The sequence below is a fragment of the Balaenoptera musculus genome, chromosome 11 (assembly GCF_009873245.2).
Source record: "Balaenoptera musculus isolate JJ_BM4_2016_0621 chromosome 11, mBalMus1.pri.v3, whole genome shotgun sequence".
Lineage (NCBI taxonomy): Eukaryota > Metazoa > Chordata > Mammalia > Artiodactyla > Balaenopteridae > Balaenoptera > Balaenoptera musculus.
In genome coordinates this window covers 65,634,296-65,659,299 of record NC_045795.1, presented here as the reverse complement: position 1 = coordinate 65,659,299, position 25,004 = coordinate 65,634,296, and the positions used below count along the sequence as shown (strand labels likewise).

General features: G+C 57.4%; 2 protein-coding genes across 2 annotated transcripts; both read left to right on the top strand.

The window, feature by feature from the left end:
- Positions 1-4,259: 4,259 nt before the first annotated feature.
- LOC118903262 lies at positions 4,260-8,012 on the top strand. The gene is made up of 2 exons (XM_036868128.1): positions 4,260-6,349; positions 6,419-8,012. The coding sequence occupies exons 1-2, from the start codon at positions 4,260-4,262 to the stop codon at positions 8,010-8,012; spliced, it is 3,684 nt and encodes a 1,227-aa protein (XP_036724023.1).
- Positions 8,013-11,700: 3,688 nt separating this feature from the next.
- On the top strand, positions 11,701-23,561 carry CAMKV (CaM kinase like vesicle associated). Its single transcript, XM_036869247.1, has 11 exons — positions 11,701-11,829; positions 19,099-19,207; positions 19,318-19,449; positions 19,632-19,706; positions 19,921-20,059; positions 20,203-20,323; positions 20,480-20,555; positions 20,654-20,790; positions 20,951-21,029; positions 21,267-21,354; positions 21,651-23,561. The coding sequence occupies exons 2-11, from the start codon at positions 19,113-19,115 to the stop codon at positions 22,221-22,223; spliced, it is 1,515 nt and encodes a 504-aa protein (XP_036725142.1). The 5' UTR covers positions 11,701-11,829; positions 19,099-19,112; the 3' UTR covers positions 22,224-23,561.
- Positions 23,562-25,004: the final 1,443 nt, after the last annotated feature.

Below are 25,004 nucleotides of genomic sequence, written 5' to 3'. Positions count from 1 at the left end.
GCCTTAAAGCTCAAAAGCCATGTCTTCCTGCACTCTCGGGTTCTGCCTTTCACATGCCAGATGAGGAGTGGATTATCACCCCTCACCCTGCCATAGTTTCCTCTAGGACTGGGGTTTTCTGTACCATGACTGCCTTTCTTTGGGGTGAAGCAGGGGGGCAGGGAGAAGGTGCCAGCTCCTTCAAACATGGTGCTGCCTCCATGGAATGGGTGCATCCTGAACAGGAGAGACTTCCAGGGAAGCAGGAAGTTAGAGTTCACAGGGAGGAGAGGAAAACACAGACAGAGTGCTGGGTATAGAGCTGAGAGACAGACAGAGGGTACAGCCTTCCTCCTGGGGGGCTTTGGTTTCCCATCAGGACCCAGAGAGGGTTGATCACAAGGTCCTTGTGGGTCTCTTCAGAAGCCTGCCTCTGCTTGGGCTGAGCTCCTACCTGGAGTGCCCTCCCTCCACAGACCTAAGTGCTACCCACGTGCAGCCTCTGGGACAGAGGGCTGGTGTCTGAGCCCTTGGACAGTAGGCAGAGATGAACCTCTGGGAAAACAGGCATTGCTTTTCACTCCATTATCAAGTGGTTGGCTGCACTGGGAGCCCTTTAAGGCTCCTTTTTTATTATTTATTTATTTATTTTATTTATTTATTTTTGCCTGCGTTGGGTCTTCATTGCTGCACATGGGCTTTCTCTAGTTGCGACGGGCGGCGGCTACTCTTTGTTGCGGTGCGCAGGCTTCTCATTGCAGTGGCTTCTCTTTGTTGCGGAGCACAGGCTCTAGGCGCACGGGCTTCAGTAGTTGTGGCTCGGGGGCTCTAGAGTGCAGGCTCAGTAGTTGTGGCGCACGGGCTTAGTTGCTCTGCAGCATGTGGGATCTTTCTGGACCAGGGCTCGAACCCGTATCCCCTGCGTTGGCAGGCGGATTCCTTAACCACTGCACCACCAGGGAAGTCCCTAAGGCTCCTTTTGATCCTAGATTTTTGGAGATGTCCAGAGTCTTCCCAGAGTACAGGGAGGGGAAGGCAGGTAGACTGGAAGAGTGCAGGGCCAGAGACTTGACAGAGCTGACTCCTGAGAACACAACAGAGCCCAAAATATGTCTGTGTTGGAGAAGCAGGTCTGGGAGACTTGGCTGGTCGTGAGGTAGAATGGGGCCTTCTGTGCCTCTCCTCTTGATGTCCTTCCTGCCCACCATCCTCAAGGTCTCCTAGGTAGGAGCATTCCAGCCTGATCCACTGGGAAGGAGGGTTTCTCAGAGTGAGGTGACCGTCCCCATCTCCTGAAGCCTGACCCTCTCCACAGGGTTTGGGGCCTTCCCCCAAGCCTGCCGGGAGCGGGTCAGGTGAAGTGTGAAGGGAGGCAGTGCTGGAACTCGCCCTCACAGAGGAGCCTCTGTATGGCCTCGCCCTCAGACTGAGCTCCTTCCTGTTGCTTCCTGGCCCCTCCATCCCAGACAGCCCTCAGCCTGGGGAATGGGCTCAGCGTGGGGGAGGGGCTCTCCAGGTTGCCATGGTAACATGTTGGCCCTCCTCACTTTCCAGAATCAGAAATAGAATTGGATGCCCTTCTTCCTGGTGAGAGACTATTTAAAAACATGTTGGGGGGAGGGGTACAGGGGCAGTGTCCCTGCCTGATGGGGGGGAGGGGATGGGGGGGATGGGGGGTGGGTGCAGGAGGGGGCTGGGTAGAAGGGGTCCAGCCTGGGATCCTCTCTAACTGCCTGCTGCTGGATGAAGCAGAGGGGCTTCAGCCAGCCAAGAATTCTGAGTACAAAAGACTCAGCCTGGTCCCACAGGGTATGTAACTAGCCCCTACTCAGCACTGACAGCCTCCTGGGAGGCACTGGCTTAGTGCCCCCCAGGAAAATGTCCCCTCCCAGGCCTGAGCCACCTGCTAAGCTATTGGGAGGAGGAACAGGGCCATGTGGGTTACAGCTTGGGTGGGGGCTTGGGGCTGCAGCACTCGGAAGGGAGGCATGTTTGCTCCCCTCCAGCAGGGTCCATGCCAACGTGGCCCTGCGCGTGACACCCGTGATGGCACCGTAGTTTCCTGAAGTGTGGGTCCAGAGCCTGGTGGCCTGGCTTCGGATTCTGGCTCTACAACTCACTAGCTGCAACCTCTGTGAATTCTCTCTCCTCCCTGTGCCTTGATTTCGTCATTTATAAAATAAGGGTGACAGCACCCGGCTCTTGTTGAATTGCTGTGAGGCTGGGTTACAGTGCTCAGCACTGCCTGGCACAGGGGAAGGGCCCAGTCAATAGCAGTCACTGTTCTTATTGCTATAAGGGGTGTTTGCTTCCCAGGTGGGAAAAGTCTTCTCCTCTCTCCAGGCTGCCTTCTTTGGTCTTTCCTTCGTGGGCCACACCCTTCTCAGATCAGTTGTTCATGAGGACTCCAGCCCTGAAAGGGAGGATTATGCCTAACTTCCGCAGGAGTGGGGGGATGGCTCAGTGGTCAGACAGGCAGGGACTTTCAGGGCCTCCCTCCATGCTTCTCCAGCCCTCCCACAAACACAGGAGGCTGCTACTAGCATCTCTGTCATGGGGAAAAACAGAACAAAATTAAAAAACAGTTTGCTTGGGGCCAGAGATTAATGAAGTTAATAGTGTTCAGCAAGTATGTGTGTGTGAATGTACACATGTGCAGACCACAGACCCTTGGGCTCTGCCACCTTCCTGGGCCATAGTGTGTGGCGAGCAGCAGTGTCCAGACACATCTGTCCCCATTCTTAACTGAAGGCAGCATCTGGGGAAGGGGGAGGGGGTCCGGGGGCCTGAGACATGGCTGAGTCAGGCTTTGCCCAGTGCCGAGTCAGGAAGGTGCAGATGAAGCACAGAGCTAGCCTTGGTCCCTGGTCACATCGCTTCACACCCCACGGCCAACCGTAAGCACTATTTTTAACTTCTGTGAAAACACACCGCTTCAGAGGACAAGACTACAGCTTTGTTCTCCACAAACCTGTTTCCTGGGTAGAAAGACTGAGGCCTGAAAGGATAGCCCTGGAGGACAGAGGGAAGAGGCCCAGAGCTCATAACTGGGGGAAGGAGGAAGGTCTGACTCCGCTCCAGTCAGAACCTCCAGACTCAGGCCTGTGGCACTGGTTGGTTCCCCAAAGTAGGCCTGTCCTCTGTGGCTGCAGGGCACATCTGGGCCTCAGCTGGTGGTCCAGGCAGGTCCCACTCCTCCCTGACCTTCTGCCCATCTACAAAATGGAGGGTAGGACTGCCCACCTCGTCTAATAGCTTTCTATTCTGTGTGCTACCCAAGTCCAGTCCTTTGTCTAACTTGTCCTCACTGTGTATGCAGTTGTGCCCAATGTGTACCCAGTTCTGCACCCACCATACCCGCACTGTGTAGCCAGCCCTGTGCCCACTGTGTGGACAGCCCCCTGACCACTGTGTCCCCACTGTGCCCCCACTGTGCCCCATCCTGTAATTTCCACTGGTGGCCTAGCCGTATGCCCAGTGTTCTGCCCCCCTTCTGGCCAAGGTGAAGTTGACACAATGTGACAAGAGCTAGAACATTCTGACTTGAGGGTTCTGAGCAGAGGCCCCACTCCCACCCGTGTCGTCCCCATCCCCACCTCTGTGGGATACTGGTCCTGGGCCTCAAGGACATGGGGCTCTGGGGAGGGGGCTCTGTGAGGCACAGGCAGAGGAAAACCATCTGGAGCAGAGAGACTGCCAAGGAGCTGCTGTCCCTGGAGCGGGAGCTGGGGAACATGGGGGAGGGGAGTTAGAGCCTGAGCCTGGGCCCCTCACCCACTTCTGCCTCTCAGGACTGAGTGGTGAAGCGGCTTTGCCCCCCACAAGGGCCTCGGGTCACACACTTGGAACTGCATCCCTGGGTCAGGGCTTAAGTCTCAAGTTGCCACGTGGGAAATGGGGAGAAAGAGCCAAGTCTGGCATCTGAGGTAAACTGGGAACCCAGGGGCTTCCTCAGTATCTCCCCTGCCTACCTTTTTCCCTTGGCCTTATACACGCTCTCACCTCTAGGAGCACTGCCCTCCCTCTAGGGCTGGCCTGGGCAGAGTGGCCACCTGGCTGGCAAGGAGAGAGGAGGCCAGTCTAGGGTTGGCAGAATTCACTGGGGTCCCTTGGCCTTTCTATCTCTCAAGATTCCCTGGGCAGACCCCCATTCCTCAGGGGGGTGGGGCCCCTGGTTTCCCACACTCTCTCACCCTCCCCCAGGTCACTGGGGGCTGTGATGTGTGGGGTTGCCATGGCAATGAAGTGGGGGCAGGGCACCTAGGGCATGGAGCAGGACTATGGAAGTCACCAAGAAAGTGGGGGGCCCTGATCCATCGGGCTCCCAGGGCCACCCCTCAGCTGGCAGCCAGCAGTTGGGCGGTGGCCCTAGAGGGTCCCAGGGACCATGGATAAACTCAGGATCTGTATACTTGAGGCAGGGGTTGTCACTGTCCACTGAGGCCATCCTTGATGGGGCCTATGGCTCAGCGTCCCAGGCCCATACCCACGAGCCCAGTCACCAGCAACTCTGGGACCCTGCTGAGGTTAGCTCCCAATGTGGCTGTGAGCGGGCCTCCCAGGATTCCCTGAGACTCTCCTCCACTAGCCCGTTTCCAGGCTCTATCGTGGGAGCCCAAACACATCTCGTCACAGAGAACAGGACCCTGGCTCTACCGGTGTGCAGGCGCAGTGACGGCACCAGTGACATGGCCCAGCATGGACTCTGCTGTTCCCGGCTTCAGGTGCAGATGGCGGGGGAGGGCAAGGCTCCAGCTAAAGTCCTAGTAGGCTGGGGCAAAGGCCCCTGCAGCCCCAACCAGATAGCCCCATTGGGCATTAGGAAGAGCCGGTGGCTACCGTATTTTCTTTCAGGGGAGGATGGCTCAGCTGCAGCCCAAGGTCCTCTTCTGGCTCCAGCCCAATATCAGGGCCAGGGCCAGTGCCCATGTCAGGCTCAGGCTCCTCCAACTCCAACTCGGGCAAATACTCCAGCTCTGGATACAATCCCAATGTTAGCAGCAGTTGACTCTTACACCTGCAACCTTGACCACCTGATGAATACCAATGCCATCACCAAGGGCCTGTCCCAAGACCTCTTGCCCAGGAAATGTGGCAACCAATGGTCAATCCAGTTGGAATCTTCCAAAGGGGTCACATCCTGCCAGGACAAAATGAATTTCCATTCTCAGGATGAGCCTGCCACCCCAGCACCCACTCCAAAAGAGTCCCCAGACCAGGCCCAGGAGCTCGAGGTTGCCCAAAGGCCAGTGTTACCAGGGCAGCCTGAGAACCAAGTGGAGAAGCCCATGGTCTGTACCTCCAGGCCAGGCAGCCCCAAACCAGGCTCAGGGCCCCCAGAAACCCCCAAGCCCCAGAGGGGTAACCAGGAGATCTGCAGCTCTCAGCCAGGTCAGCAGCCCCTCAATGCTTGCAGCAACACCTGCTCCAATGTGCCGCCGTCTGCCTACCAAGTAACCTGCCACAACTCCTCCCCAGTACAGCTTCCCAGGGAAGCCACGCAGCTACCCCCCTCCAGTGCCCCTACCTGCCAGCTCCAGGATACTGTGGAAGACCGTGTGCTGGTGTTTGATATGGCCACGGGCAACACCAGGATGGGGCTGCTGTGCCATGACCCCATGGGCTCAAGGGCAGTGCTGGTGGGCCTCATGCCCAGCCACCCATCCGTCTATGCCTCTGAAAATACGCTGTCCACCCGGCCGTTGGCCATGCCCATCCTCTCCCCTGACAGCGATGGCTCCAGCTTCTGGTCCACCACACCCATGGGGTTTAGCCCCGTGCCCTCCAGCCTTTCATCTGGAAGCTACCGAGAGGTGGCCCTGGTTCCCAAAGAGGCCAGGCTCAACCTGGAGTCACAAGGCTCCCCTGGTACTGAGACACCCATCAGGATGGGGATGCTCACTGAGCGTGTTCCACTGGGGATGCCCCTCCAATTTGGAGAGAGGATACTGAGCCATGCCCATGATCCTGGCTGGTCCAAACCTGATGCTGAAAAAAACGAAACTAGTCACACCATCTGGATGCAGGATGCCTCCGGGATGCAGGACACCTCTATAGTCCAGGCCAAGAAACTGCAGTGGATGAACTCAGAGCAGACCCCAGAGCCTGTACCACCAGCCAAAAACCAGCAGGTGCCCAGACCCCTGCTCCAGGAGGATGCAGGCAATCACAATCAGAAAGAGGTCGTTATTGCTCACGCTGACAACCCTCAGGTCAAAGGTGCTGGGCACGCCCCCCTTGGTGGTCAGCCCCCACTAGCTGAGCAGCATCCCCTTTCCAGGCAGCCCCCTTCGACCGGTCAAGCTCCCTCTGCAGAGCAGCGTCCCCTTACCAGGCAGACCCACCTTTCTGGACAGCCACCCCTAGCTGAGCAGGCCCCCTCCACCAAGCAGCCCCCCCTTCCTAGTCGGGCCCCTCTCACTGGAGCCCCTATTGCCAGGCAGCTTTCTCTCACTAGGCAGCCTTCCTTTTCCCAAGAACCCCCCATCTCCAATGAGCCCACTCTCTCAAGAGGTCCCCCCACCACTAGGGAGCCTGGTCAGGCCTCCACCCTGTGCCAGGAAGGTGAGCCATTGGGTCTGCCTACCCATGTGGGGGTACTTCGGGTGACCCCGGCCCCTGAGGAGACCTGTGTCTATGTAAACAGAGAAAATGTTGGTGTCAGTGCTGGTCAAAGCTCCAGCTCACATCGGCTCTCATCCTGGCAACCTGGCAGCTCCCCCAGGGAGCAGGAGGAGCAGCTTTCCCTGATCACACTCACCACACCTGGTCCTGGCTGCAAGGTCTTGCCCATGGCCACGGTGGGCACTGAGCCCCACGGTCCCCGGTTCAAGCTGACAGCTGAGGACATTACACACTCGCCAGTGGTCTCGCAGCTTGGCCTTCTCCGAGGGGCCTGCTATGAGCTGGTGCCCACCATGGATGTTCTGCCAGTACGGTCCCCAGTGCTCTGCCGCCATTCACGGGGCCCCTACCAGGACATGGCAGCCGTGGTGATCGACACAGGCACAGGCTTCACCAAATGTGGACTGGCTGGAGAGGACCACGTCCTCAGTGTGCTGTCCTCACGCGTCCAGCTGCTCCAGCATCCAGTCCAGGGCCAGCCCAGGTACGCAGTGCCTGACAACCGAGAGGGTTCCTACTCGGTGCTGAATCGAGGAGTGGTCTCCGACTGGGATGCACTGGAGGTGCTGTGGCAGCACCTGTTCTATTGCAGGCTGGGTGTGCAGCCCGAGGAGCTGGCTGTGCTTGTGGCGGACTCACCCACCTCACCACGCACCAACCGAGAAAAGGTGGCTGAAATACTCTTTGAGCGTTTCCATGTGCCAGCCATGCAGACAGTGCATCAGGCCCTGCTGGCACTCTATGCTTATGGGCGGACCACTGGGCTGGTGCTGGGCAGTGGCCATGGCACCTCCTATGTGGCACCCATCATCACTGGGGATCTGGCCCCACTTGACACCTACCGGCTGGATGTGGCAGGTGCTGACCTCACTGAATACCTGGCTCAGCTGTTGCTGGCAGGTGGCCAGTCACTGTTCAAGGCATGGCTGGTCAACCAGATTAAAGAGGCCTGCTGCTATGTGGCCATGGACATGACAGCTGAGATGGCCCGTGCCCAGGCCCTGGCCCGGGTGGACTTTTTGCTTCCAGACAAGCAGGTCATCACACTGGGCTCTGAGCGCTTCTGCTGCCCCGAGGCCCTCTTCCAGCCCAATCTGCTAGGCCTCAATCAGCCGGGACTTCCACAACTAGCCCTCCTAAGTATCAGCCGGCTGGAGGCCAAGCAGCAGGAGCAGCTGCTGGCCAATGTGGTGCTGGACGGTGGCGGCACCCTGTTGAGTGGCTTTCCTGAGCGCCTGAGGCAGGAGCTCGGCCCCGGTGCCACTGTGCTGGGCTCTCCGCACCGTGCTGTTGCTGCTTGGCTTGGAGGCTCCATCATGGCGTCCCGGGACTCCTTCCAGAGCCTGTGGCTCAGCCGCCATGAGTACGAGGAGGAGGGTCCATGGGCCATCTATAAGTACCATCTGTGAGCACATAAAAGTTCTTTCTGGTTCTGCTTCTTTTGACCACTGTGGCATATTTTAGGCACAGGGTGGTGGAGGGAAGGGCAGGGGTCCAGGCATGTGGTCAGGGATGGGGACCTTGGCACTCCCAAGGCACACCCTGCCTCTACACACTGGAATTCCATGGGCCTTGGCAATCCTATCCTTTCCAGAGAGCCCCAGAGCCCCACGGCTGGCATTGGCCCTGGTCTAGCCTGACCTTTATTGCACCCCAAGGGCAACCACAGAGAGTGGCAGCTGTGGGTTTTGCCCTGTTGCCCTGGCGACAAGCTCAATTACCCTTGATTGCCAGCTCGTTGCCATGGCAATTTCAAACATAATGTAATAACCCACACAGCCTGGAGTGAGTCATGGGGGCGGGGGGGCAGCCCCGTCCCCTAGCTCCAGAGGAAAAGACTGCTTGCCTTCCCCCATGTTGGGCCCTCTACGGGGCGCTGAGGCCAGCAACACTGACAACAGCCAAACAGTTCTACAGATGGCTGGGGCCCTGGAGCACTTGTTACCCCCAAGGAGGGTCCCTGTCAGAGTCTGGGCTTCCTTGGGGAGCTGGCCTGATAATGCAGATACCTCCTAAAGTCAGAACCTTGGCTGGAGCTCTATGCTGGTTTGGCAGGTGCTTCTGTCAGCCAGTCAGAATATGAAGGTATAGGAGTGCTGGCCTTTGGTTCCCTGGGGCAGGAAATCAGGGTGGGGGGCTGATAAGTCCTGAATCCTGGGTGGGAGATACAACCTGAGCTGGGGGATGAGGCTCTGGCCTGCTTTGTAGTCTCTGTGGACATGGAGACTCACACCTTATCCTGCCTCTCTGACTATCAAGTTTTGGTGGGAGCCAGAACTGTCAACTTTGGGCTCCCTTTGCCTCCTCTGCCTCCCAAAATGGGCAGCCTCTGCCCACAGGGTGGCCAGGGTAAAGGCCTCGTCAGGAGATCTTCATAGAGGCTATGGGGCAATGCCAGTGCCAACTGCCCTGCTCTTGTCCCAAACTCCACTCTGTTTTAAAGGGCCTCCCGCTGTCCCTCTGGCCAGGGGAGTGGCTAGAAGCCACGGCTCCTGACCTTGTCTGGCTCTGAATAGTGGGGGTAGGAATAAAGGTCCATGTCTTCCATGGCCTGGAAGAGCTGAGAGGAAGAATTCAGCTGGTGTTGCTACTTTCTGCCTGGAGGGCAGCTGGAGGTTGAAGCCAAGACACTGAAGCCGGGACTTCCCTGGTGGTGCAGTGGTTAAGAATCCGCCTGTCAATGCAGGGGACACGGATTCGATACCTGGTCCGGGAAGATCCCACATGCCGCTGAGCCAATAAGCCCATGCGCCACAACTACTGAGCCTGTGCTCTAGAGCCCGTGCTCTGCAACAAGAGAAGCCACTGCAACGAGAAGCACATGCACCGCAACGAAGAGTAGCCCCTGCTTGCCGCAACTAGAGAAAGCCCGCCTGCAGCAATGAAGACCCAACGCAGCCAAAATAAATAAATAAATTAATTAATTTAAAAAAAAAAAAGACACTGAAGCCCTACCCTGCTGGTGCCCCTCTGGCTGGGAGCTGAGGGACAAGCCATGCCCCTGTCCCAACCCTGGGTTCTCGCCTTTAGGTTGCCCTCTCCACAAAGGGCAAAGACCTGGCTATCCCCACACACACCTGAGAGTGAGGGGCTGCCCTTCGTGGAGAGACTAGAAATGGCCAATGATATAAGGTCATCACAGCCCCCACCCACCTCTGGGCATGGTCCACCCTCTTCCCATGTCCAGCTTTCACACTGTGAGTCAGCCCCCACGATCCTGAGGCCTGTGTCAGGTAGGAAGGGGAACAGTGGCTCTAGGGACTAGCTAGCTACAGCGTCCATGTACACATGCAAGCAAGCATGCCTGGGTGCACACAGAACGCAAACACATGTGCCCCTGGGCACCGCTGCACACACTGTGCTGTTGCCATCTCCTTTGGCATAAGAGCACACACACACAGACATAATCACATGTGTGCACATACACCCTGCCACGTGCTCACCCACAGGCACATGGAGTGTGCACGGGACCAAGAAGAGGTGGAGCACTGCCAGCAGCAGGCAGGGCTCTAGCGAGCCACCTCTTCCCCTGCCTCTAAATCCCCCACATTCCAGCTTCTCCGTGGCCCAGCTTTTCTGTGCCTGGATAGCCATGATCTTCAGGAAAGGCAGAAAATGTGTGTGCCATGTGTGGGGTCAGCAAGCCATGGATCAGATGCACCATACAATGAAGGGAACCATTGTTTCAATGACAGTGGGCAGACAGCAGGAAAGACTGAGTGCCAGGACATTCATTCATTCTGCAGACATGAACTTAGCATACTGAGATGAGACACAGAGCTCTGCCCTGCAGATGCCCAGCTTGCCAGGAGATTCCTACCCAGTGGTGGAGTTGGTGCCATGAATGAGATCACCCAGAGCCCAGGGAGCCCAGAGGTGACACCCACCTGGCCTGGAAGCAGTGACCAAACCAGGGAAGGATGTGAAGGGCTCCTCAACACTCCCTCTCGAGAAAGATATTGAGGGGTCCTGATCGAGCAGTCATTTCCCAGGCTAGACTTCCAGCCCCAGCACGAGCTCCAACTTCCTCACTTGGGCAGTCACTCCTGTCAGCAGCTGTGGGGAAACATCCAGGAGAGACTCAATCAACATGGCCAGGGGTTTGGAGATGACCCCACCCAGGATGGGGTCAGAAGGCTTGCTGAGAGGGTTCTGGTTGGGTGGAGCCCAGTTTCAGGCACAGAGAAGCCTAAGTCTGGCCTTCAGATACTGGCCTCAAGGTTAGCGGGGGGGCGGGGCAAGCATTTGGTCCATGTGCCTCTGTGACAAGGGACAGAGAAGTGGCCAAGGACTTCCTTCAGAGGCTCTTCCCGGCAGTTCTCAGCCTCCTCCAGTCAGGCGCCAGGTCTGGTGGGGCACCAGGGTGCTGTAGTTCTCCTGTACCCCCATATCCCAGCCCAGGCCACCAGTAGGGATGCTGTTCATGAAGGGTTCGAGGGTGATTAAACTGTCAAGAAAGCAGAGTCTATGCCATGTCATAGGTAACTTTTAGAGCTTGAGAAATTCAGTGCCACACAGGAGGAGGTAGGCTGGGCCAGCCACCCTGGATGGGACCTTGCAGGAGGGGAGGGGAGGATGGGTAGGAGACTCTGCCACCAAGGTCTGGAGCCCTCACTTGCACACACACACCCCGGTGTGTTTACTAGCTAGGGGAGGCCTGTCTGTAGCACAGCTTGCCCTAGCGACTGCCCACTTGGTTCTAAGTGGGTTCCGCTCTTTGGGTCAGGTTTTGGGAGCTGGGCTGGGGACCACTATCTGCCAAGACACTCCTGTGCAGCTCCAGGACTCAGGCTTTCCGCACACCTTCTACTCCGCACCCTCTACAATGGGCATAGGAAGACCCCTCCGGTCCTTGTTGCCCGGTCAGTCCAAGGGCCTAAGGGAGCCTTTGAAAGCCTGGCCAGGGCCGGGCAGGCCAGTGCTCACCTTCTCTGCTGCCACCCCCTCCTCAGCCCTCCTTCGAGTGGGATTCCAGGCTCAGGCTCCTCCAGGGTCGGGGCGGAGCCGGCTGAGGGAGGCCCCGCCCCCAGCCCGCCCCCGGCCCGGGGTGCGAATCCGGGGCCGGCGAGCGGCGGGAGATGCTGGAGGTTCGCGAGCCGAAGTGGCTGCAGCTGGCGCCGCGTCTGCCCCGCGTGCCCGGAGCGGATTCTGCCCGCCGCCCCCGGAGCCCTCGGCGCCCCACTGAACCCGCGATCGCTTCCTCCCTGTGACCGACCAGCGCTGCAGGTGCGGGGTGACCCGGGAGGGGGTGGCGCCCCCGGAACGTACGTTGTGGGGTCTTAGGGGATTGAGTCTCTGGCTCGAGGTTCGGGTAGCCGAGTGCGCCGGGGCGCTGCAAGGGCTTGGGGTCCCGGCGGGGGCAGAGCACGCGGGCTCTGCAGATCCAGGGCTCGGCGTGCGGGGTTGGGCTAAAGTTCCCCATCGCCTCAGACGGCTCGGGGGTCCCAAGGGAAGCCTCTGAGACTCAAGTCCAGGCCAATCTCCCCTCCTTGTCCCCCATCCCACCTCCGTCTCGCTGGGCTCCTAATTGTGAAAACATTAACCCTCCAACATTCGTGGTGCCCCGTGGGGGTAGGGGCCGAGGGCTCAGCTGTACCTCTGGACTCCCAGAGCCGCCTCCGGCCCCTCCCAACTGCCCCCGGGCCCCCTCCCTCCCGCTAAGCAGTCACTAATTTCCATGACAACGAGAGTTCTTTATGGGCGACAACCTGAAGGGGGCTGGGCGGGGCTGCTGCGGGGTGGGGGAGGAGGCTCAAGCCCTTGGGGACCAGCAGCCCCCTAGCCAAGATCCATCTTCCAAGCCTGAATTCGAGGGCCCGCCGGGGGTCCAGGACACCGACCCAGCGCTGCACGGTGGGGTTGGGGGACGCACATGTTTCTGCTGGGAGGTGCGGGGCTGGGTGCTCACACGTGTGCCTCCCGCATGTGTGTTGCTGTGCCAGCGGGGGCGAGTCAGCAGCACTGGGGAAGGGGGTCAGGGTGGCAGCACGGTGGGGAGCAGGGCCCCCGGCTGGCAGGGTGAACAATGAGCGAGTGAGTTTCTGCTTTCCCCACCCTGTAGTGTCTGGCAGAGACCCTAGGCTCTCCCAGCCCCCCATAGCTCTGCCAAACTGCTTTTGTCCGCACCGTTAGGCAGAGCCTGCTTCACCAGGTTCCCTCCCAGGGAGCAGGGCTCTCTGTCCCTCACCAAAAGCTCAGTCTGCAGCAGTCCAGCCCCTGTCCTGCCACCCTCCTCCAAGGCCCAGGCTTTGAGCAACACCCCCCCCACCCCCGCCCAGGACCGCTTGCGGAGACCTGGTGCCCTTCCTGCCCCCCCACTCCCAGTTGATTCCTGCCAGCTTTAGGTACCTGCTGGGCCCCAGTTTCCTCAGCTGGGAAATTGGTGTCTCCACTCCCCTTGGTGTCAGGCGCCGGGCCCTGTGGTGGAGAAGAGGTCTCTCTTCCTTTCTTTTACAGCATTTGGTGTGGGCCCCCAGGTGCCATAGGCTGCCTTTCCCGTATCAGCTTCTGGCCCTCCTCTCCAGCCCTTGTCCTGGCAGGTGGGCAGTCCTTGCCCTGGGAGAAGACCACAGAGTCAGTGATCTCCATCCGGGGAAACTGAGGCATAGTGGAGGGATGCTGTGCAGTTGTTGTCCTGTTTCTAGGTTGCTTGGGGTGCTGTTTCTGGCCCTCAGACAGGATCCACTGTCGGGGAGGGGGACGGTGGTGGCAGGGAATTAGGCTGAGCTGCAAGAGAGGCCCTGGGGACCCAAGGCCTCTAGAGGACAGCAGATGGGGGTGGGGGTGGCTGGGGAGTCTAGGCAGAGCTGGGTCAGCTGAGAGGAGGGGCTGTAAAGGGAAGCAGCCAGGTCTCCAAGCTTCATTTCCATCCCCCAAGCCTGTGCCTTCGACATGTTGGACCTGCCTCACCTAAGCTGCTGTGATGACAGGGAGAGAGGCTGAGGAACTGTTCTGAGGGGACCGCAACAGCTGGCCTCTTTCCCAGAGCTACGGCTGTCCCACACCAAGTTCAGTGCATGTCTAGGGGAATACAGGAGGGGTCAGTCTCAGAGGTCCAGGCATCAGGGGCAGCTCCTGGTCCAGGTGTGCAGAGCACATGGTCATGGAGGCCTTAGGGCTCTGCTGGGCATCCACAGGCCCCTTTGAAACCCCCTGCCCACCTTCCCTCCTGTGTTCTTGTGCCTGCATCCTTTTTACTATGTCGACTCTTTACTCCCCTTCCATCACAGTTTCTGCCTTTGTCTTTCTGTGTCCCTGCCCCTCTCTTTTCTAAAGTCTCTCAGTTCCCCACCTCCCCTTCCTTGATGGGGACCAGGGTCACAGAACCCATGGGGAAAGAATCAGGCCAAAGTCTCAGGGAATTCTTGGAGAATTTGAATAACACCTCTCCCCTCCCCTCCCCTCCCCTCCCTTCCCTTCTCCGGTTTAAAAAACTTCCATCACCATAGCAACCCTTTACTCTGGGGCCTTCCCTGAATTTCCCCTCCTCCGCTCAGAGGGAAGCAGGGCCCCCAGTGAATTTTCCTTCAGGGGCTCAAAGATGGGGACCCCAGGTGCCTGGAAGGGGCCAGCTGGCTCTGGCTCTGCCTGCATATTGAAGGCTGAACTTTCTGGAGGCAGCACCTGATCGCATGCCCACCCCTGAGACTGGAGAGCACCCCCGCCCTCTGCCTGAGCCCTCATTAGGTGGGAGAGCGTCAGCAGCAGGAACTACGGACCATGATTTAGCTAGAGCCTGAGGCCCAGCCAGGGCAGCTCCCTGCCCAGTTACCTAAAGCAGTTGGATGGTGGGCGAGAAACTTGACTCTGCCCCCTGACACAGACCTGAGAGTGAGGTCTCTATTTCTGCCCGCCCTGCATCCTGCGGGTGAGGTCTCTGCGGCAGGCTGGGCAGAGCTTGGGCCTAGGCATGTCTATTACAGCAGGAAACCCAGCCCCAGTCCCTGAGAGAGAGCAGGGAAGGGGAGGGGTTGCCTGCAGGCTGGTGTTCACAGCTGCCACTAAATTGGGAGGTGTTGCCCACAGTTGTTGGGAGGCAGCTGGAGGCCTCCTGGGCCCCCCCTGGCCTCCCTAGGTTTACTGCAAGGTCTGAAGCCCCACATGGCAGAGGACCAGGGTGGCAGGTAACTCCTGTTTATGGCTACAAAAGGTGGGGCTTGAATCAGGCTGACCCCAGTAGAGGAGGGGCCAGGACTCTCTGTGGGACCCCTGGGCCTCTGGAGCTGGCCTCTGTCCTATTCGGGCTTCCCCTGGGCCAGACTTGTCTTAGGCTACAGTAGGGTCCCTAGGGGACCCTTTATTACCAAGGCAGAGGCTCCATCAGCGTTGCCTGAGGGGCCAGACCTGAGGAGCAGGCAGTAGCTAGGGAATGCTTGGCCCTCAGGCTCCCTTAGAGGCTCCCCCAGTCTCTGCACTTCCCCCAAGCTCCCTTTGGACCGCCCCCTGTGCACACCAGTCAGTTTCTCTGCAGAGAATGGAAGGAACCATGTCTTTAGGGAAATGGCAGCTATGGGACTTCTGTGCCCTCCCATGTCCCAGTGTGGACTTAAGGCCGAGCCCAGGTCCCGTGTCATTGCGCAGGGAGCTCTCTATTGTTGGATGCTGAGTCTGGGCTGTCCAGGCCATGGGGGTGAGAAATGCACACCCTCTTTCTGCCTGGCCTTCTACTGTTCTTGAAGCCGTCCCTCAGCTTCTCCCTGCTTTGGGGCCAGGGCCCCCTTGTTGCAAGCAGGTGCCAGGGGCTTGGTACGCACACCGGCAGCCTCCTAGGCAGCAGCAGTGGGTAGCAGATGGTAGAGTGGGTGGGGGTGGAGGGGACCAAGATGCTAATCTGAAGCAGGGCCCCCTTTTCTCCTCTCTTCGCCCTGGGGCCAGGTTGGGGGTGGAGGCAAATGAGTGCAGTTAGGTTGGTGAGGAGAGGCAGTGACTGGCTGAGATCAGGGCCGCCGTGGGAGGGAGGAGACAGATCTGTCCCTGCCCCTGCCATGAGGCTTCAGGACATGGCTCCAGGCTGATGTGACTGAGCAGAGGCCCGGATTTCCGTGGTGGAGACAGACCCCCATGATCAGCCCTGGGTCCCTGCGGGTACGAGTGCCTATGCACGGCCAAAAGCTGGGCCAAGATCAGGGACAGGCACGTACAAAACCTCCCACGCCGTGCGGCTGAGCAGGGAGCTATTGGTGTGGGGTGGGTGGAGGTGGAGTTTGTGGAAGTTATCTCAGCGAAGGGAGGTTTTGAGCCTGGAGCTTCAGGATTGTTGCAGCCAATCTGTGGCACAAATAACCTTATAATGTCAGAAATCACAATGAAAGAAGAGATTTAGCCCTGGTCTCAGCACCTAGCTCATGTGGAGGCTGCTCCACAGAGAGGCCAGGATGGGCAGTGCCCTTGCCAGTGCCCACAATTCCTGCCATTGGGTGGACACAGTTGAGCTGGCGAGTCACCTGTTGTTGGTTGTTTAGGTAGTTGCTGATTTTTTTAATGTTAAAAATAACTCTGCCGTGACAAATAGGATACTGATGGGAGGCTTTGGGGGAAGGGCATTCCTGCCAGAGGGAATAGTGTAAGCAGAGCAGCAGAGCTGGGACACAGGTCCCTCCCAGTCCTCCTGGGGGACCTGTAGGCTGGGGTACAACCCTCCCACCCAGTACAGGGCCCTTGGATTGCAGCCTGGGAAGGGAATCGCTGCACATAAGAGCCACTGAGGGGACTGATGCAAGCCCCCTCCCCCGGATTGTTTGGGCATAGAGATGGGTGGCCGGCAGTGGTGGGTGGCCATGCCTCTGCTCTCAGCTGTGAGAGTGGGATTCTAGCCATAGGCTCCTTCCCGGCAGATGCAGGAGCAGGGTTGTGACCATGGCGGCAAAGATACGCAGGCAGGGACGATCTTCAAAGCTTCTCTTGTTTGCCTCTGCAGTGCCTCACAAGATGGCTTAAGCCCTAGCTTGAATCACACTGATGAAATGCGTTTGTGTTGCCTGAGCCCAAAGAACCTCGATGCGGGAATGATGGAATTTGTTCCCTAAAGCGGAGGGCAAATTTGAGGGAGAACTTTCAGGACTGGGTGCCCTGGGAAGTGGGTAGCCTCCACCTGGGAGGAAGCAAGCAGCAGCCAGGGCTGACCAGGGGGCTTGTGTGGGTCCTGGCCTTTGACCCTGGCTGGCAGAGTCCCTCTGACCTAGCTGCTTCCTCTGGTGGTGGCTTCCTCTCTCCTCCACTACCCTGTGGCTATGAGTCACTTCAGGTAGGGGGCATCTAGGTAGCCAAGGCCCCAGCCCAGCCCCTTTGCATAGCAAGTGCTAATCGGGGTGGAGGGAGACTATGCACAGTCAGCAGAGGCAGAGCAGTTTCAATGCAGCCTCAGTGTGAAGTGTGTTATCATCCCAGTGTCACACCAACCAGGCATTAAGGAGGCTGACTCTGGGTCAGGTCTGGAAAGGTCCAGACACTGTCACCAATTCCCCTCCTGAAGTTTACCTCTGAGCAAGGGCCGTGAGTGCCTTTTCTTGTGGGTGCTGGAGCCAGTCCACTCAGCACCACAAGTGAGGATTGGGCTGGCAGGGTTGCAGACCCGTGGGGTGCCATGCTCCGGGTGCCAGAGTGCCTGGAACCTACTGGAGTCAGCTGCATGTGGTCATCCTTGTGCCTGGAATAGCCACCCCTGGCCAGGGGCCTCTCCCCTGGACCTGATGGTCCAGGTCTCCTGCGGGCCCTGGCAGTGAGGCACTAGGCAGGCTTGTCTTGCTTTTCTGGACCATTACCCCTTCATGCCTCCTGGCAAATCCTTTCCCTCTAAGGCCCAGCCCTAATGCTGCTTCTTCCTCAAAGCCTTTCCTCATTTCTCTACCCAGATGGGGGTTCTCCCTCTGAAGAATCCCCCAAGCAATATTTATTTATTTTTATTTATTTATTTATTTATTTGGTTGCACTGGGTCTTAGTTGTGGCAGGTGGGCTCCTTAGTTACGGCTCATCAGCTCCTTAGTTGCAGCACACGGGCTCCTTAGTTGTGGCATGTGAACTCTTAGTTGCGGCATGCATGTGGGATCTAGTTCCCTGACCAGGGATCAAACCCGGGCCCCCTGCACTGGGGGCGTGGAGTCTTATCCACTGCGCCACCAGGGAATTCCTGCAGTATTTATTAAATCAGTAAAAGTAATCACAGTACAAATCCTAACAGAAAATTAATAAACAATAGATATAAATCTGCCCCTCTGACACCCAATTCTTTCCCCCAAAGAGAACTCTTATTTTCTCCCAGAAAATAGTCTGTGAGTGTACACAGGTATATAAACTTTAAAAAATTTACCCCAATGTAGCATCCTTTACCCACCATTCTGTCCCCTGCTTTTTTTCAGAGACTGTCCTACAGCAGCACATTTTAATCTATTTTATGCTTTTTAATAGCTATCAAGTATTCTTCAGTATGGATAGCCATAATTTTTATTAACATTTTTTTTTGTGAAATATAAGAAAGATCTAGGAATGTGCCCAATACGTGTATGTACATTTTTACAAATTATTATAAAGTTGAACACCTGTTAAACCACGACTCAGGTGGTTCTCAGGTTCAGAAATAGGTCCTCCAGAATCCCCCCACCACCAATCACAACCTCTTTGTTTCTCTTAGAAAGACTCATGGTGTTTATTTCCTAGTGTTTCTTTATAATTTTACCAGTATGTCTGTATCCTTAAACAGTATAGGTAGTTCTGCCTGTTTTGAACTCTGTATCAGTAGAATCACACTATATGTATTTGGTATTTTTTTCACTCAACACTGTATTGGTGAGATTGACCATGTGCTTGCGTAGAGCTATAGCTCCTCATTTCCATTGTTTTGTAACAATATTCCATTGTGTGGCTGACTCTACCACAGTACATCCTGCTCTTGATGGATATGTGGGCTGTTTCCAGTTTGGGGCAATTGTGAATATTGCAGCCATGAGCACTCTTGTACGAGTGTCCTGCTGCACAAATGTACATAGTTAGCAGTGCAATTGTTGGTGCACAGGATATGTTCGACTTCAGTAGTTTTACCAAACTGTTTTGCAAAGGGGAGACTTGCGATCCACCAGCAGTGCTCGTGTTCTCCACATCTTTGCCAACACTTGGCATCTTCAGACTTGCGGAGATGATTCTCTGATGGGTGGGTAGATACAGCCCCCTTCATCTGTGGAATTACTGAAATTTAAATAAATCATTTGATAAATCTTCTTTTGATTGTATATAATGCAAAGTGATTCACGGATATGTCAGTTTACTATATTTTTCATAAGCGCAGGGGCTTGTTGTAGTTCGGGCAGCCAAGCTGAGTGGTTGGAGGTACAGCCAGAAAAAGCAGGCACTGGATCTGAGCCTGATCACCCTCTAGCCCTTCCTGGTATAGACTCTGCCTCTGACTTGGTCTGAGACAGGTTGGGGTTTCCCAAACGCAACCTTTACATTGTGGGGAGAAGTGGGCTGTGGTACAGCTGAACCAGACTCCATCCTGCCTGCAGCTCAGAGCCCGGCAATGCCGTTTGGGTGTGTGACTCTGGGTGACAAGAAGAACTATAACCAGCCATCGGAGGTGACTGACAGATATGATTTGGGACAGGTCATCAAGACGTGAGTGCCGGGTCTGTTGGGCAAGGGTGGGCGGGCAAGGGCTGGAGAAAGGGGAGCAGAGTACAGCCCACGCTGAAGCCAGGGCTGAGTGGAGTGCCTGCTGGCTGCAGTGAGGAGTTCTGTGAGATCTTCCGGGCCAAGGACAAGACAACAGGCAAGCTGCACACCTGCAAGAAATTCCAGAAGCGGGATGGCCGCAAGGTGCGGAAGGCAGCCAAGAACGAGATAGGCATCCTCAAGATGTGAGTATGAGGCCCAGTGGTGGGGTGGGGTAGGGGAGGTAGCCGGGAAGGGCTTCGAGGTCCGGACACCTCAAGCAGTACCAGCCTCTGGCCAGTTAGTCTGCTGTGGCTCACAGTGGCAACCAGAGCCTCTCTTAGGGGTTCAGCCAGCCCTATCTACTGGTTCTTCTCTGTGTTGCCAGGGTGAAGCATCCCAACATCCTGCAACTGGTGGATGTGTTTGTGACCCGCAAGGAGTACTTTATCTTCCTGGAGCTGTGAGTGTGGGTCTGGGGTTCCAGGATTCCTCAGTCCCCCAGGTCTTTATCTGCTCTGCCCTCTGCAGCCAGGGAAAGCCCCCCTTCTGGATCCTTGGGGTCCCAGGTCCCTGTGCCTTGCCCAGTCAGCTGCCTGGTGTAGGCAGCCTGCCCACGTGCTCCTGCCCCACCCCCGATCCTGCCCACGCCGGGCTCAGGGGCTGGTGTCCCTCAGGGCCACGGGGAGGGAGGTGTTTGACTGGATCCTGGACCAGGGCTACTACTCGGAGCGAGACACGAGCAACGTGGTGCGGCAGGTCCTGGAGGCGGTGGCCTACCTGCACTCACTCAAGATCGTGCACAGGAACCTCAAGGTGAGGCCAGCAATCAGGTCAAAGGGTCAATTGGCAGCCGGCCTGGGGCTGGGGTGGGCAGCACCTCAGGGCCGTGATCCAGCCTCTGAGGGTTTCATGGTCTCTTCCTCTGCCCACCCACATGCCATTCCTGGTTGGAGCAGCTGGAGAACCTGGTTTACTACAACCGGTTGAAGAACTCAAAGATCGTCATCAGCGACTTTCACCTGGCTAAGCTAGAGAATGGCCTCATCAAGGAGCCCTGTGGGACCCCCGAGTACCTGGGCAAGCAGGGAGTGGGGCGGGGCAGGGTGGGACACAGCCTTCAATGAGTGGCTCTGGGTAGGGGGGGGAAGGAAGTCCCTATCCCAGCAAATGGGTGTGAGCGGTACAAGGCCTGGCCAGGCCTGATATTGACCAGCAGGTGGACACTGTTTGCAGCCCCAGAGGTGGTAGGCCGGCAGCGGTATGGACGCCCTGTGGACTGCTGGGCCATTGGAGTCATCATGTACATCCTGTGAGTGGATAAGCCGGCAAACAGCCTGGCAGCCAGGTGGGGTGGGGGTCTGTGTCCATGGCCTTCCTGAGTGACCCTGTCCTTGGGCCCCTGCACAGGCTTTCAGGGAACCCACCTTTCTATGAGGAGGTGGAGGAAGATGACTATGAGAACCACGACAAGAATCTCTTCCGCAAGATCCTGGCTGGCGACTATGAGTTTGACTCTCCATACTGGGATGACATTTCGCAGGCGGGTGAGGAGGTGCCCAGCATGAGGGCAGAGTGAAGGGTTGGCGTGGGGGACTGCTCTCAGCCTCCTCTGTTGGACTCTGATCCTATCCCCGAGCCCATTCATCACCTCTAGACAGTGAAATGGGGTGCCCAAGCCTAGCCTCTCCCTGGCTTTGTCCCCAGCCAAAGACCTGGTCACAAGGCTGATGGAGGTGGAGCAAGACCAGCGGATCACCGCGGAAGAGGCCATTTCCCATGAGTGGTGAGCAGGGCCCAGGGAGGATGGGAGGAGAGGCCAGGGGTCCCTTGGCCTCTGTCCTCCTCACACCTAGCAGCATCTATCCTTGAGGCCTCAAATTGGGGTTCAGGGGGCACCCAGAGCTCAGGCCAGCCCAGAGGGTCTGCCTGGTAACCCTTGGATCTTACAAGGAAAGGGCTGGGCACAATCTCCATGAAGGCCATACCCCCTCAGATCCAGACGCACTTGCACCCTTTCCAGGATTTCTGGCAATGCTGCTTCTGATAAGAACATCAAGGATGGTGTCTGTGCCCAGATTGAAAAGAACTTTGCCAGGGCTAAGTGGAAGGTAAGGCTTGGATGGCTCCCTTTCCTGGCTTGATCCCAAGTGCTCCTTCTGGCACCACAGTTTCTTGCCTGCATCACACCCCTGCAGCCACACACAGGCTTTTCTTCAACCATCAGGTGTAGCTGTAGCCACTGCTACTACCTTAGGCAGGTGTGCTGAGCAGCTGGGTCCCTGGCCCTGGGTTGGTCAGAGGCAGCCAGAGCATGATGGAATGGTCTGGGTTTGGCCTTCGCAAAGGAATGGATCCAGCTTCTGTAAGCCTCGCTCTGAGCCTGTCTCCACTATCCTTCTTTCAGAAGGCTGTCCGAGTGACCACCCTCATGAAACGGCTCAGGGCACCAGAGCAGTCCAGCACGGCTGCAGCCCAGTCTGCCCCAGCCACAGACACTGCCACCTCTGGGGCTGCAGGCGGGGCCACAGCCGCAAGTGGAGCTGCCCCAGCCCTTGGGGGCAGTGCCACCCCAGCCACAGCGGGTGATGTTACGAAGAGCGATAATGTAGCCCCTGCAGACCGTAGTGCCACCCCAGCCACAGATGGCAGTGCCACTCCAGCCACTGATGGGAGCATCACCCCAGCCACTGATGGGAGCATCACCCCAGCCACTGATGGGAGCGTCACCCCAGCCACCGACAGAAGTGTTACTCCAGCCACTGATGGGAGAGCCACACCAGCCGTGGAAGAGAGCACCGTGCCCACTACCCAAAGCAGTGCCACACCGGCCACCAAGGCTGCTGCCACCCCTGAGCCGGCTTTGGCCCAGCCGGACAGCACAGCCCCAGGGGGCGCAACAGGCCAGGCTCCACCCTCTAGTAAAGGGGAAGAGGCTGCTGGCTCTGCCCAGGAGTCTCGGAGGGAGGAGACCAGCTGAGTGGGCAGGCTGTGGGGGGGCGGGGGATGGGCAGGAGGGTGGGAGAGTGGATGAGGGGCTTCTCACTGTACAGAGAGTCACTGGCATGATGCCCTCGCTCCCCCCCGCCCCAGCCTCCCAGCATGGGGCATGTCTGGGGGCCACAGGAGAGCAGTTTCATCTCCTGTGTGTATGTGTGTGAGTGGTGGGCAGGCCAGAGGCAGGACCAGCCCCAGCCCCTGCATGGATTCCTTGTGGCTTTTCTGTCTTGCTAGCTTCATCAGTTTCTGTTTCTTGTGGGATGCTGCTCTAGGGATACTCAGGAGGTCCCTGCACCCCTCCCCCTTCCCTTTTTGCCTCACAATTCCCCCAGGCAGGCCCTGCAGGTCCCATCCTCTCCCAGGCCCTAAATTGGGTGGCCTTGCCCTGAGAGCTGGTCCTCCAGCGAGGCCCTGTCAGCGGTCTTAGGCTCCTGCACATGAAGGTATGTGCCTGTGGTGTGTGGGCTGCTCTAGGAGTGGAAACAGGCTGGTAAAGAGAATGCTATAATCTCAGGCAGTATGCTTTAAGACAAGACTGGTCACATGGCTGGGGGCACTGCTTGGTAGCCATGGGGGTCCTCAGAAGTGAAAGAGAATGAGTTGGAGGCTAGAAGCCTCCATCTTTGTCCCTGGGAAGTCTCTCCCAAGACTCTTGTTCTATTTCCTGCCCTCCTGGGTCCTGCAGTGGGTTGCCCTGTGCCCTGAACTGCCTGGGCCTGTAAGGGGAAGGAGGAGCAATGAGGATGTGGCAATGAGATCTGGGAGGGCAGAGTGCAGGCCCAGCACCTAGTGTATCAGCCTAGCTGGGTCCTTACCCTGGGCCAAACAAGGAGTGCTGCCCCTGGCTCTTCCCACATGGGCTCCCTCAGGCTCAGTCCACAGTCCTCTCCATCCCTGGGGGCCTGCTGTATGGCAGTGTCCCATAGTCTGATTCGGGGTTTGCCCTTCACAGGGGCAGATTTTCTGCTCTCTCAATTCAACAACAAAATAGAGAGGAACCCCCTCTGTCTATGACCCACTTTCCCTTCTATCAAGGCTTGGAGAGAGGCCCAGGTGCCTCTGAGCCATGCTGAGTTGCTTTTGCTGGAATGAGGGAGTGGAACAAAGCTCCCCAGTTTCCTAATGGAGGCTCCTGGCAGGTGCCCTTTGTCAGACCCCACTACAGCCTGGGCAGGCAGCCGCACTGGTCCTGGCCCTCGCTTGGCACTTGGGGGTAGTCCTGCCCTTCTCCCTGCATGCCTGTGGGTCTGCTCTGGTGTATGAAGGTCGGTGGGCTGTGTACCTGCTGAACCTGGCAAATAAATGTCACTCTGCCAAAGCCTCTGGCCACCCTCTCGCCTTTGCTTCCTCTATATTACTGGGGAAGGGCCCCTGGAAGGCAGTGGGGAGGGGAGAGGCCGGGAGTTAGGTTCACAGGTAGTGAGTGGTCTGTGCTCAGTGCCATGCGATTGCTTGGGCTGAGAGTACAGATCATCCCTGCCACAGGGTGTTCCTTGATGGTGTGGCAGGGTCCTCTGGACTCCAGAAATCCATGTGGGTGGTGGGTACCGTGCTGGGCTTGTGCCAAGGAATAACCTCTGGGCTACTGTTCTCACAAGTCCTGTTGAACAAGGAGCCCTTATCTTGACTTAGGCCTAGACCTGGAACCCACCAAGTGCCATCCACCATAGGGAGAGACCTTTGGGCTTCCCTGGGTTGGGGAGTGGATGCAGGGTGGGCATTACACAAAGATTCTAGCCTGCCCTTTGTGTTGATTCCTCTTTCCTGTAAACAACACCTTTGCTTTCCACATAGGCCCCAAGGACTTCACTCTGGGTCTACTTCAGGTGGAACAGATCAGCTTTATATTATGGGGCTCTGTACAAGGTTTTTTTCTGGGGAGACGGGAGTAACACTGCTAAAAATAATTAATCATGAAAACTCCTAGGAATACTTGTTCCAGCCCAGATCAGTCCAGGTGAACTCACCAGGTATGCTGCTGTTTCTCAGAGACGACCCCAAAGATAACTTCTCTGATGTGGGAATAAGAAAAAGGTTTGTTAGTCACTCATCTATGAAGCATCTGGGCCTCCAAAATTCCAACCCTACTGCAGTCCCAAGGCAAAACTTGATCCTCCTGAGAGCTAGGAGCTAAAGTCAGGATACTGGCCCTGCCACCTCTAAACTTAGGGATCATCAAGCTTTGTTTGTATAGAGCCAGGGTGAGCTTGAGGTGTCTGGACCTGTGTCCATCTTTCTAGGACCACTCAGAGCGGAAGGCTGAGAGGGTGGAGCGTTCTTTTGGTCTGGGAACTATGGGCTTCCACCATATGGTCGAGCACTGTCCAGAGCCCAGGGGACCCGCTCTCCATCGGGACCGTCGTCCCATTCCCCTACGGCCGCGGTCTTCTCGACTCCCCCGAAGTGCAGAGGAGGCTGCGCCGAGAGAACAAGGCTGAGAAGCCCGTGCCCAGCGCACCTGGCACCAGCTCTGGCTTGGGACCATAACTCCCAGTCTTGCCCCAGAAAGGGGCCCGGCCGGCGGCGCAGCTGCTCTCCGTGCCAATCCAACGCTGCGCTCCCGCGGTACCGGCGGTCTTCCCGCGAGCCGCCTGAGAAATACCGCTGACAATTTCAGGCCCGCGCTCCGCCCCAGGATTCTTTACGGCCGCTAGGCCGTTAAGCCCCGCCCCTGAGGGTTCGTCCAATCCGGATCCAACCTTCGGTCCTCGCCTTCACGTTCCTTGTTGCCACTTCCGATCCGCTCCCGGAAGTTGCGCTG